General features: G+C 51.4%; 2 protein-coding genes across 3 annotated transcripts; both read right to left on the bottom strand.

The window, feature by feature from the left end:
• Positions 1 to 2,793: 2,793 nt before the first annotated feature.
• Positions 2,794 to 7,550, bottom strand: Syngr3 (synaptogyrin 3). The gene is made up of 4 exons (NM_001106985.2): positions 7,318 to 7,550; positions 4,936 to 5,173; positions 4,253 to 4,395; positions 2,794 to 4,175 (listed from the first exon to the last, which is right to left on the bottom strand). The coding sequence occupies exons 1-4, from the start codon at positions 7,414 to 7,416 to the stop codon at positions 3,966 to 3,968; spliced, it is 690 nt and encodes a 229-aa protein (NP_001100455.2). The 5' UTR covers positions 7,417 to 7,550; the 3' UTR covers positions 2,794 to 3,965.
• Positions 7,551 to 10,728: 3,178 nt separating this feature from the next.
• Gfer (growth factor, augmenter of liver regeneration) lies at positions 10,729 to 13,442 on the bottom strand. 2 transcript variants are annotated; one of them, XM_039085317.2, is made up of 3 exons: positions 12,768 to 13,442; positions 12,200 to 12,396; positions 10,729 to 11,435 (listed from the first exon to the last, which is right to left on the bottom strand). In XM_039085317.2, exons 1-3 carry the CDS (start codon positions 13,440 to 13,442, stop codon positions 11,369 to 11,371), a joined length of 939 nt encoding a protein of 312 aa, XP_038941245.1. In that variant the 3' UTR covers positions 10,729 to 11,368. The 2 variants fall into 2 exon arrangements, with proteins under 2 accessions (XP_038941245.1, NP_037354.2); NM_013222.2 differs by having other exon boundaries at positions 10,729 to 11,440; positions 12,768 to 13,085.
• Positions 13,443 to 13,492: the final 50 nt, after the last annotated feature.

A 13,492-nucleotide genomic window follows, 5' to 3' on the forward strand; every position in this document is an offset into this window, starting at 1 on the left:
TGCCAAATGGGCAGCCCTGAAACATTAAGTAATATTATATGGCTATTATATGGCCTGAACAGGTCAGATTTGGTGTGTGTGTGTGTGTGTGTGTGTGTGTGTGTGTGTGTGTACATATGTATACAATAACAGTGAAAAGAAGAGGTCATGAATTTGAGAGAGAATGGGAGGGGAATAGGGGAGGGTCTGAGGTAGGAAAGGAAAGGGAGAAAGATAGTTTAAAAAACTTTAAAAGAGTGACTGTTGGGCTGGAGAGATGGCTCAGCGGTTAAGAGCCCCAACTACTCTTCCAGAGATCCTGAGTTCAATTCCCAGCAACCACATGGTGGCTCACAACCATTTGTAATGGGATCTGATGCCCTCTTCTGGTGTATCTGAGGACAGCTACAGTGAACTTATATAATAAATGAATAAATCTTTAAAAAAAAAAAAAAAAGAGTGGCTGTTACAGAGGACCTGTGTTTGGTTCCCTGAACCCTCAGGCATCTCACTACTACTGTCTGTAATTCCAAGGGATCCGATACCCTCTTCTGGCATCTGTGGGCACCAGACAGACATGCACATGGTGCATATATATAAAAGTAAACTTAAATCTATAAAGGTTTTTTCTTTATTTTTAGTTTAGTTTAGTTTAGTTTTAGTTTTGTTTTCTAAGACAGGGTTTCTCTATGTAGCCTTGGTTGTCCTGTAGACTAGGCTGGCCCTGAACTGAGAGATCTAACTGCCTCTGCCTCCTGAGTGCTGGAATTAGAGGCGTGGATGCACCACCGTTGCTGAGCAAGATAAAAAGAAAAGGAAAAAAAAATTAAGCTGGAAATTATCCTGGTAGGGATAGGACCGTGCCAGAGGCCTGGTGGGTTCCTTCCTCTCCTGGATGGATACAGAGTGGGGTGAATAAAGGCCTAGCTTTCTCCTAAGAACTAATCTAGCCCAACCCTGCTTTCCTTCCAAGATGTGTTTGAGATAATGTGGCTAAAGACAATGTATAGCTTTCTTTTGTTTGTTTGTTAGTTTGTTTGTTTTGTAGCCCAGGCTAACCTTTAACTCACAGAGATCCATCTGCTTCTGCCTCCTGAGTGCTGGGATTAAAAGCGTGTCACCATGGCCAATCTGTCTAGCTTTCTTAACGGAGGCCTGAGGAAACTGATGGTGGCCTCTATAAAGTAATGAGGCCTAGGCTCATCCCCTAGGTGCCCATGTATCCTACAGACTTTGCCACCAGTCTGCTCTCAGACTGAATACTAGGGCGTTCACATGGCCCAGGTCTGAACAGAGGAGCGATGGTGGCGTACGCCTTTAATCCCAGCACTCCGGAGGCAAAGGCAGGTGGATCTCTGAGTTAAAGGACAGCCTGGGGGTTGGGGATTTAGCTCAGTGGTAGAGCGCTTGCCTAGGAAGCGCAAGGCCCTCGGTTCGGTCCCCAGCTCCGAAAAAAAGAACCAAAAAAAATAAAAAAATAAAAAAAATAAAGGACAGCCTGATATATACAGTGAGTTCCAGGACAGCCAGGACAACACAGAGAAACCTTGTCTCAAAAAACAAAAAACAAAAAAAAAACAAAAAACAACAACAAAAAAAAGCACAAAGATAAAGGAATAAAAGGTGTTGTGTATTGAGGCTGAGATATAACTTAGTGTGGGGAGCACCTGCACAAAACCCTGGGTTCAGTCTCTAAAACCAGTAAAACAGATATGGTCATTGATACGAGCTTGTTATCCAAGCAGTTGGCAATCGAGGCAAGAGGATCACTGCAAGTTTGAGGCCAGCCTGGTCTACACATCAAGTTCTAAGTCATCCGGGACTATATAATGAGACTGCCAATCTCAAGACAAATTTTGTGATTCCATTTATATAGATGTAAATATCATAAATAAGAGGTTACCATGAGAGAGACAGGTGGATCTCTGTGAGTTTAAGACCAGTCTGGTTTACATAGAAGATCCTGGACAGCCAGGGCTATATGGACAGACCTTGTCTCAAAAGAGGGGGTGGAGGGTGAAGAGATGGCACAGTGGTTAGAGCTGATGCTATTCTTGCAGAGAACTCAGGTTCAGTACTCTGCCCCCACAGCAAGCAGCTCACAATGCCTGTAACTCCACTTCCAGGAAGTCCAGAGCCCTCTTCAGGTCTCCACAGACCAGCACAAATGTGGCATACATTCACACAGACACATGCACATAAACATAATCCTTAAAAGGGGTGGGGTAGGGAGCAGAGGCACAGTCAAACCCATCTTTAATCCCAGGGTTCCAGGACAGCCAGATCTATGTTGACAAACCCTGTCTAGAAAACAAACAAACAACCCAATCACAGACATACTACATTGCAAAAAGGAAAAGGATTAAAGAGCAGAGGGTCCCCAGCATCTCAGAGAGCCGGAGCCTGCACTGAGTGACAGCCTCTACCAGGGCAGTGTGGTCTACTAAGGAGTTGTAGGGGCTGGAGAGGTGGCTCAGTGGTTAAGGGGGGACAGACTGCTCTTCCAGAGGTCCTGAGTTCAATTCCCAGCAACCACATGGTGACTCACAACCATCTGTAATGAAATCTGATGCCCTTTTCTGGTGTGTCTGAACAGCTACAGTGTACTCATACATAAAATAAATAAATCTTTAAAAAAAAAAAAAAGAGTCCTAGTTGTGTGGTCTTTCTCTAGAGCCTGAGAATCAGTCTGATCCCCACCACCCACTCCTGAATTATGGGCCCTGATGCCCTGAGACCACAGCCCCCAACACAGGAGAGATAGAGACCAAAAAAAAAAAAAAAAAAAAAAAAAAAAAACTAGGAAAACCATAGTCATGGTCAATGCATTTACAGTCTTTATTGTAAAGACGTTGCAGTTGTGACAGGGGACACTGAAAATACACAATCACGGATTGTTCTTTCAGAAGAGAGAGGAATAGATCCCATATATACAAAAATTGTAAACATATTCACTTAAATATCCACATAATTGGTCTATGCTACAACGTACAGGGGTTGTCATTCAACTGCAACTCCACAGGGAGGCATTTTGTCTGGAAGGATGAGATATGGCAACGCGTTTGGTTTTGACTTGATATGAAAAGCCAGCTTCAAGCAATGCATGAGTAGTCAGCTACGCACAAGGACCCACACCTGGTCTGGGTCTTAAAAGGGGATAGACTGGGGAGGGACTTGTTCAGGAAGCCAAGGTTAAGCCATTTATAGGAACGACTCTCTTTAGTGACACCCTGGGCAGATGAGACCTTTAGTCCTCTCCTTGTAAGAGACTTGTCTTGCCTGGCACCCAGGCACCCAGCTATCAGTTCCCTAGGGAATGTCTAACTGAAGGGCAGGTGCCCAGGCCCATAGCGGTCTATACCTTCCTGGCCAGAAGCACCCACGCCTGGGCAGGAGCCACACAGAGAGGGGCAGCTTATGGGGGCACTATGAGGTGAGACCTTAAGACTTAATCACAATCACAACACCGACAGGGCTGAGCTGCTCTAGGGATCCTGCAAGAGGAGTGGAGGGAGCCTCTGGACAGGGTGGACCACCATGACAGGAGCCACGGCAGTCACTGCCACCCACAGGGACATGGGACTGGGAACGAGGGTCATAACCCCCACCTAAGGGTACAATTAGTCTTCCTCTCCCTGGTCCCCAGAAGCCCTTGCATCCTGCCCTGGAAGGCAGCTGGACTACTGACCCTAGAGTGGACAGGTGAGCCCCTGGTTGGCTGGCCCATGAAAGAAATGCCTCCCAGGCCAGTCCACTCCAGGAGGTACTGTTTTCTTCTCAGGGCCTTAAGACTGAGATCTCTGGCTAGGGGGAACTTTGTGCGGACAGTCCAGGCACCCCAGGGAGGGTACTCCCCTTGGTCCCAGAGGCCCACAGTGGCCACCTTCTCTGTCCCTGGCACGGTAGGACCCAGGAAAGGTCTCAGGAGGCCTTGAGGCCTAAGATGGTGAGGTGGCCTTCCAGCCCTGGCCAGAGCCTAACACCTACTAATAGGCAGGCACCTGGTACCCTTTGGGGCTGGTGTCCAGGGTCTCAGTGAAGGGCGGGCTCTGGTATGTTTCTGTGCCCTCCACACCACTGCCCACTGGGTAGCCTGGGTAGGCCTGGGCAGCCCCAGTACCTAGCTGATCTGTGGCAAAGAGAGACATATCGGTGCCTAGACGGAACCGCTGCAGGGCCTTCACGGTGAGCGCCACCTGGATGGGGGAATCAGGGTCAGCTGGGGAAAACCTGGAGACACTCCCAACCTGCCACCCACGGGACCCTCACTCACCCAGCTGAGGATGGAGAAGAAGCTGAAAGCGATGGCGGCACGTGCCGCATCCCCAGCCTGCGCGGTGCCTGGCCCTGGTGCTGTACGTTGCCACTGATTGGTGAGGAAACAGAAGCCTACGAACCACAGGAAGGACCAGACCCCTGCAGGTGGGGGCTAGCGATCAGATGGTGCTCGGCCACCAGGATCCGTGCTCTAGTTGAACCATAGGACCTCGCGCATTCAGTGAAGGTGCAATGTCCCTTTGGTTCACCAGCAAATCGCCATTCACATGACCTCCAAAACCCTGCCCTTTCGAAACCCAGCCTTTCTCGGTCCATCAGCCACCCCTTTCTCTAGGCTGGCCCAGAGTCCTAAAGAGACCCCTAGGTGCTCTCAACTCAAGACTCCGACTCTGTATCTCTAGGTCACGCTCTCTTGTGGCTAGGTCCTACCTCTCAAAATTCTGAGGAACGTTTTTCAGCCTTCCACAGCCCCGGAAGAAGCTCTGTGGCAGTCCCTGCGCCTGGTCCTGTTTCTTAGAGGCCCAGTCACGTCCCCACCAAGATCCTACGCTCTCCGGGAATGTATAAGGCTCTATCTCTTCTCCGAGGCCAGCCACGCCCCTCTAGCTCACGCACTAGGTCCCGCCCCAGCACCGCACCCTACATCAGGCCCCGCCTCTCATCGCCGGCCCCGCCCACCTGAGAAGCCCAGATCCAGTAGCACTGCACGACGGCGGTCTCGGACGCTGCTGATCTGCTGAAAGCGCACGTCCAGCAGCAGGAAGGCCACGCAGGCGATGAAAGCCCCTAGACCTAGTACGACGCCGAAGCGGCAGGCTCCCGCGTTTCCATTGAAGACGCAGCGCAGTTCTGGACCGCTGTCCGAGTTCACGTAGCCCTCATTGACAATCGGCCCGAACACGGCTATAGAAAACACCTGCAGAGCAGCAAGCGGAGCCTCAGGCCACTGCCTGAGAAATCTGTTTCCCCTATCGAGAGTCCAGGTCTCCATGCCTGTCCCAGAGTTCCTCTGCAGCACCGAACCCATTCCCCACTCCCTCGTGTACTGCGTAATTATTGAAAATAAAGAAGCATGTAAGGAGTAACTAAAATTGCTATGTACAATTTACGTTTGCATCGAAGTGCTGTATGCCTGTAATCTCAACGATCCGGAGGTGGAGTAAGAAGGATCAGAGGAAGGTAGCCTTGGCTACATGAGACTCTAATAAAATAATAATACAAGGCTGATGATATGGCTCAGCGGTTAAGAGCACTAGCTGTTCTTCTAGAGGACCCGTGTTCACTTCTCAGCACCCACATAGTAGCTGCTGACAGTAACTCAGTTACAGGGGATCCAGTGCTCTCTCTGGCCTCTGCTGGTAATGGACACATGGGGTACACATGACATACATGCAGTCAAAATACCTATAAACAAAAAATCGGGCTGGAGAGATGGCTCGAAGGTTAAGAGCATTGACTGCTCTTCCAGAGGTCCTGAGTTCAATTCCCAGCAACCACATGCTGGCTCACAACCATCTGTAAAGAGATCAGATGCCCCCTTCTGGTGTATGTCTGAAGACAGCTACAGTGTACTCATATGAATAAAAAATAATGAACATTTTTTAAAAATCAGAGGCACCACTTTTATCTGCTGTATAAGGGGAGTATATTAGGGTTCACATTGCACTTCTCAGGGTCACATGACTGCTACCCCCCAGGTCTTAGAACCCTATGGCCTCCCAGAATATACTTAACGTGTGGAAACAGGAGCCTTCATGTAGAAGGATGACTTCCAGGGTTGTGGTGGGCCAGAGCACTGTGGAAAGTGAAGTCAAAGGGCAGTTGTCTAAAGAAATATGCCTTTCCTTTTGTGAACCTGACCTCTGCACACAGGATCTGTGTGTATCTGCTCCTCAGTGTCCCACATGGTGTAAAGTAGCCTTGATTGGAATGCTGGGTCCAAGAATGTCCACCCATAACAGTGGGCATTTCAGAATTGATCCCCGTGAGTAATCATTTATTATAATATCAGCACTGGGGCTCTAAAGGTAAACACTGACTTCTAAGGTTGAATCCAACCTCAGTACCTTCTGCCCACCAGTTAGTTCTCCAAGGCAGGACAGAAGCAAACCACAGTAATTTCAGTGCAGTCTAGGCGGTCCTGCGTTTCTAAGAAACGTCCTCTGGCCTCAACTTCTATCATTTCACTCTTCTCACTAAACTCCTTGATAATGTAGTCAGGAAAAATGCCACAGCATACTCATGTTTCTTGAGAACAATCCACAAGTCAGGACCAGAAGACTGTTCCTCCTTCAGTCCACGAGGTCTTGGGGGGCAGGGAAGGGGCCGCTCCACCCTGGGAACCGCCCTCTTCCAAGACAGGCACAGAGATTAAAGGAACGCCAGATGGACAAAATCCAAAATCCAGAATTTAGCACCCACCTCCTAAATCTTCTTGCCCTAGGACTGGCAAGACATACACCAATGGGATAAATTGATTACTCCCTGTCTGTAGCTTCCACGCCATATCCAGGAAGCCCTCCCAGATGAGCCCCTTCTAGCTACACCAGCCAGGAGCCTCCTTCTCCTCCTTCAACTCCCAGCTAGACCTGAGGGGTTTAGAAAGAACTATGTCCCTTCAAAGGAGCCTGGCAGATTGGTGATCAGGCAAAGGGAAGAAACTGCGCATTCCCCTTGGCTCCTATACCCCCACTCCCATCTGGAATTCAGTCCCTGATTCACTGGGAGAATCACATCCGCAACTCTGTGCCCGCTTCCAGGTCGTGGGAACCGGAAAAATGAAAAGGTTGAGGAAGGGGACTGGATTAGACCTAAATAGGAATTGAGGGCAGGGGGAGACCAGCAGTGACCTCTCAAGGTCTATTGGTAACAGCCGTCCCTTCCCCCGCCCGCAGGTGGGCGCGCCTAGCCATGTGACGTCACCTTAACCTGCGGGCGGGGGGGGAGGAACCGATGGAGAGGAGGGTGAGGGGCGATGGGCAAGGGGTGGGTGAGGGTGGGGGATAAAGGATGCTAGGAGAGGCGGGGGACCGGGAAGGGGCCAGCTTAGGGGCCACTCACCCAGGACACGACCCGCAACAGGGTCTGGGGCCGCTGCGCAAAGCTCACGGGATCAAAGGCAGCTCCCGCACGGCCCGCGCCAAAGGATGCTCCTTCCATTGCGGGACCTGTGCCTTCTGTCCGTTTGTCCCACCGGCCTGCCCTGCCGGAGACCTCCCAGGGCTGATGCTGAGGCTGCTGATGCTGTGGATGCTGCTGCCTCTGCCGCCGCCTCCCGGGAGCGCGCGTCGGCTGCGGCGGGGGCGCGCGGGGCGGGGCCGAGCCAGCGCCCCCGACTAGGTCCATGCGCCAGGGTCTGAGCCCTGCCCCTCCACCCTGATCCTTCCCACTCGCTCTCCCCCCGTATGACAGAGTCGGAAATGGGGACATTCTCAGGAGACACAGAACGAAGTCCTCATGGGGTTTAGAGGTGGGCAAGCTCAGATTTTGCCATGGCCAAGAGCATCGACAGAAGGACAAGAGTGCATCACCCTGATTCTCTGACCACGAAAGCCTTTTGGTGAGTATGTAAGAGGACACCGAGCATCTTGACCTTTATATTGAGGGAGAAGGAACGAGTCCCCAGCCTCAGAAGACCAGGGGTAAATCGCTGGGAGCCCTCCTCATTAGCCCTTGAATCAAGAAAATCTCAGCTCGGAGATGTGGTACACACTTGTGTTGCCTGTGTTCTGGCTTCTCTTTCAGAGGTTGTACCTTCCTAACAGGATCTGGTGGGAAGAGTGGCAGCTTCCTTCAGGGGTACTGTCTGGGAGGCAGAGTCCACTGTGGCTAGTAAGAGTTAAGGATGAGCCTGTCTGTTCTCCTCTGGTCAAGTCATCTCTTCCAGAAGCTCTTTCCATCTCTGCTCTCCTGGGTTGATCTGTAGCTAATTAATCCTGAGTTCAGGAAGGGGAGAAGTACCAGAGATAAGATCTTGGGGCTGGGGATTTAGCTCAGTGGTAGAGCGCTTACCTAGGAAGCGCAAGGCCCTGGGTTCGATCCCCAGCTCCGAAAAAAAAGAACCAAAAAAAAAAAAAAAAAAAAAAAAAAAAAAGATCTTGTCCCAGCTGTTGCCTAGTTACCCTGGCCTCTGCTGGGATTCCCATAGACACCCCGCCCCCGCCTGACTAACAGACCCACTTGATGCTCTTTGCCAGGCTGGTTGGAGACTGAATGGCTCCATCTTCGTGGTCACAGAAGCTAGGGTGTAGTTAGAGATCATGGGTAAGTCCCCAGTTACCTATCTCTGCCTTCCTGGGACCAGAGCCAGGTATAAGGAAAGGTCACATATATCGAGAGTATACACTTTGTGTGACCTGCTATTCATTCTTCAGAGGGGAGTGTAGCTGGAGGAACCTAGTCTAGTCCCTAGGAAGCCACTAGTTCTGCTCTGAAACTCATTTGAGCCTAGTTGGACACAGGTGAACATCCCATCCCATCTCCTTTTAGCTGTGAACTGATCTGTGTGATCACCCAGTTCTCCCTTCTCTGTCATTTTCACCCAAACAACGCAGCACATTCTTTGTAAATCACAGTTCTTGGGCTGAGTATGTAGCTCAGAGGTAGAATGCTTGCCTAGCATGCATAGGGTCTTAAATTCCCAGTGATCACCAAAACAAACAGTTCATGGTCATACTTCTAACTGCTCCCCTTAGCAGCTGTCCATCTATTTCTAGTACCTCTCCAACCCCCTTTCCCTCAAAACCCAGTATAACTAAGCGCTTCCCCTGCACCTGGCCAGGCACCTCCACGAGCCATTTCAAAATCAAGCTTCATCTGTACAGCTTACACTTGTGATGTTTACCTCATAGCCCCTTTTCATTACTGAACATTGATCGCTCTGAGTTGCTTCTTTGTCTGTGCTGACGGCTCTCAAATGCCAGCTCAAACCATAACCTTCCTTTACACTACTTCTGCTTTGTCTCGACCTGGATACTCTGTGAACAGGGACAAAATGAAGCTTTTTAATTACCTTTTTAAAAAAATTATTTATGTATTTGAGTACACTGTAGCTGCCTTCAGATACACCAGAGAGGGCATCAGATCCCATTACAGATGGTTGTGAGCCACCATGTGGTTGCTGGGATTTGAACTCAGGACCCCTGGAAGAGTAGTCAGTCCTCTTAACCACTGAGCCATCTCTCCAGCCCATTACTTTCTAAAAATAAATGTATTGAGTTGTTGGTTTTCCCTGTTTTTAGACAGGATCTATGCAACCTGGCTAACCTGAAACTCAGTATGTAGACCACCTTGGCCTTGCACTTCAGATATCTGCCTCTGCCTCCTGAGTGCTAGGGTTAAAGGTAAAGGTATATGTGTCATCATACCTAGCCTTTTTGGGGGTGGTGCTGGTGAAGGGGGATTAATGTGTTTTGAACAAGGCAGTGCCCATGCATTTAATCTCAGCACTCCGGAGGCAGAGGCAGGAGGATCTCTGTGAAATTCCAGGCCAATCTGGTCTACAGGTTTTGAGTTCCAAGCCCACCAGTACCACACAGAGAAACTCCTGCACATGTTTGGAGGGGAGACGACACAGCAGCAAATGTGTTTGGAGTGTTTTTCCCACGCATATATTTCTGTATGGGCTTTTATACCAGGTACCCACAAGAGGCCAGAGAGGGTATTGGATCCCTTGGGAATGGACTTACTGGTCCATCACTACATGGATGATGGAAGAGTGGCCAATGCTCTTAAGTGAAATAGGAGGCTGTTGTGTGTGTGTGTGTGTGTGTGTGTGTGTGTGTGTGTGTGTGTGTGTGTGTATGTGACTTCAGGGGAAGTGAGGAGGGGAAGGAGCAAGGCAGCCAGCAGTACAGGCAGCATGTCGAGATGGTTGAGATGGTCCTTTGAACAGGAAACCCTTGGCTCCACAGCATGGCTGCACTAGCTCATCAGACAGAAGTCCTGGAAAAGGAAAGGGCAACTTCTCTGCTGGCCGGCTGCTCCTGTATCCTCTCAGAGTTGGACCCCTCTGAGTATCCTCTGCAGAAGCCAGCACACTTAAGGACCTCCTTAGGTGGGGAAGCCCCTACTGGAAGCACAAGGAAGTCATGCATCTCTGGATCACAGGACTGGACACACACACTGCTGGGACGCTCTGGCTGGGAGTCTGGCTTACGGATAGATGTGGCTGAGCAGATCCAGAGATGCCCAACAGCTGGGGGATTTCTACTCAGCAATTCTCAATTTCACCGAGACACAATCCCAGATGCCGACACTCTTGACTACTCCCCATTTGTACCCCAGATTCCTAGTCTCCTTCAGCTTCTTTCTCACCCTGGGAATTGATTCTTCCTGAAGAGTTTCTTCTTCAGCAGCTCCATAGTGACTTCTGCCAGAACTCAACAAGAGGACCCAACTAATCACAGAAAGGCAACAACCGGCCAGTCCAGCACTGTAAACCCAAGTACAAAAGCACACAGAAACCAGCCCTTAAGTCACTTCATTTTATTTTGGTCTCAAACGCTAAGGAAGCCCTTCCCAGGATCCTCTGCTGACATGTTTGTCCTGGCTGCAGAAGACCATGTGCCAGGCTGACAGTGGGCACCATGGTTGGTTTACCCTAAGAGAAAAACCCAACTAGAGCTGGAACCCTGCTTCAATTCTGAAATGGCAGAGTTGCCAGGGTCACAGTTCTGTAGGCAGCTGGGGATATGTAGTAGGAAGGCAATGGTCTAGCCCACCTTCCTTTGAGGCAACTATGTCCCAAATGTATAATGGGTATCATAAGGGGTATGGGGTGCCCTGGACCACTCCTGCCTCTCATCTTCAGTCCCATGGGGCTTTAAGACCTGAGGAAGCCACCCAACTGTCTATAGTGGGCACCTCCGTTTCTGAGTCTGTGGGTAGGGTTCCCATAGGCAGTGTTCTAGGGATCCCTCCCCCACCACAGAAACAAGCTTTGGCTCAGATGCACTTTAATCGTCAGTCAGGCTGTTGCCCATAGAACCCGGCGTTGCCCTGCACGGTCTGTGGTAATCCTTAGTCACAGGAGCCGTCCTTCCAGCCGTCACGCCATCGCTCATCAACTCTTGAGCAGTCAAAATCAGGCTTGCCCAGCTTCCGGTTCACTTCATTGTGAAGGCGGCACAGCCACTGGCTGAAGGACACTCGAGTGCTTGTGTCTGGCTGGCTCCTGTCTATCCTTTGAGAGAAACATACAAGGGGGTAAGGAGATGCTGGCTCCTCTGTCCCAGCCAGTGCCCGAGGTCGGGGAGCTGAAGCACTGCTGTGACTTAAACTTGGGGATACCGTTCAGTTCCAAGGGGATGGGAAGGCCAAGAGCAGGGCTGAATCTAGAGTTTCCTGAACTTGGGCCACTTCCAGGGCTGCTCACACACTCAGGGGACTTGGCTTGAGCCCAGAGCAAGATATAACAGGCAAGTTTACAGCCTTGTAACAACCAAGAACCACACCCCATGGTCTCTAGTCTTAGGCAGTCTATAGACAGGTGGGGCCTGGCACAAGGGACTGTTTCTCAGCACCGGGGGCACAGTGCAGCAAGAGCTCCCCTTCATTCCTAACTGCCCCCACGGATCCAACCTAGAAATACCTTTGGAGAACAGGTTAGGCCATTGAGAGTGATAGAAGTTCATTTCAGTCCAATTTTTAAAGCCGTAACCAAGCTGAGGGATTAGCTTGAGCAACCAAATTGAGCGGCTCGGAGTCCTGGCTAATCTATCCATGAGGAATAAGTAAGGGGAGCCCTTCTTAAGAGCTTTAAGGTTAACAAAAGCCAAAGAACTGGGCCTTTAGAAAGGAGAAGGCCCCCATGACCCAACATCCCTTTTGGTAATCCCTCTCCTAGAAACCTGTCACTTCTGCATTTACTATTCCAAAGCCCTCTCTATGACATCAGCTAGGTCCCTGAAAAGGGACCTTACTGATAAGAGTCACAACTTACCTCTTCCTTATGTCTTCTGCACACTCCTCACAGGGGTAAAACTTGGAAAATATATGTATGAACTGGGCCATATCCTGCTGTTGTTCTGGCGTGGGCATGTCCGGGTAATAGGCGGCCAGCGTATGAAGGAAAGCCCAGGTGTTGCGACCCAATTCTTCCCGATCCTGTGGACAGTCCTCCCTAAACTTGATGTCCCGCTGCAGAAGTAGGCCGACTAAAGGTCAGTTCACTCTTACCCAACCAGAAAGCCCGTAAAATTCCAACCCAGTGGCAGATTGCTTGCGTTGTACGCCAGAGGCCTTCAGTTCGGATTCCCAGTATCACCAAAAATTTTTAAAAATAAAGGAAACAAGAACGCTCCCTTTTTCAGTTGGCAGCTTACCAGCCAGTGGCTGAAAGCTCAAAGTTTGGGCCTAACGGTGTGTGCGGGTGAGGGGTGGACGTGTCTAGGCATGGCCAACCCTGAGGGCTTGGGCCCTGCGGAGGCTGAACGGGAACCTGAAATTAGGTGTTGGGCAAGGGACCAGGACCGGGACCGGGACCGGGCGGCCAAGCGGGGCATCTGCACCTTCTGCTGGGTCCGCATCCACGACTTGAAGTCCACGCAGGCCCGGCACGGTCGCTTCCCGTGCTCCAAACCTTTCGGCGCCGGGGCCGCGGCAGGGGCGTTGTCTTTTCTATGCCTTGCGCCGCGGCCCCGCGCGTCAGTCACCAGGTCGTCGGTCATCTCCGAGTGCGCGCCGCCCGGCAGGAAGGAGAAGCGACTGCCGCGAGGGAAACCTGCGGGTTCGCTGGGCGCCGCCATATTGCTGGCGTACGAGCAGCGGGGCCAAGAGGGCGTGCAGGAGACGGGACAGAGCAGCGCGCATGCCACCGCCAGCGCGCGGCGGCAGGAGCGGGAAAGGCAGCCCGGGGCCGGACTCAGGCTGGGGCAGGAGGCGGGGCCTGGCGGCGGGGCGGGGCCGGAGGCCGAGGAGGCGGCCCTGGTCGCGGTGGAGTGGGAGGCCTCGGGGCTGGAGGAGGCGGAGCCGGAGGCCCGGGCCGAGGCGGCACGGGTGGCTGCGGCTCCGGGTCTGCGGGTACTCTTGCGCCTGGTTGTCCGCCGCGAACCCGGCGTGCGTGGTCCATAGTGGGGTTTAGGCTTCCTCCAGAAGAAGTGAAGTGTGTCGTGGAAGTTGCGCTGCGGCTGTGCTGAGATCTTGGTCTGAGATGAGATCCGAGATGCTACTCGCATCACCCCCATCGCTTGGCTCAGACCCTTGCGGCAAAATTTGGGGTCTTTCTGCCCTACGA

The sequence above is a fragment of the Rattus norvegicus genome, chromosome 10, assembly GCF_036323735.1.
Source record: "Rattus norvegicus strain BN/NHsdMcwi chromosome 10, GRCr8, whole genome shotgun sequence".
Lineage (NCBI taxonomy): Eukaryota > Metazoa > Chordata > Mammalia > Rodentia > Muridae > Rattus > Rattus norvegicus.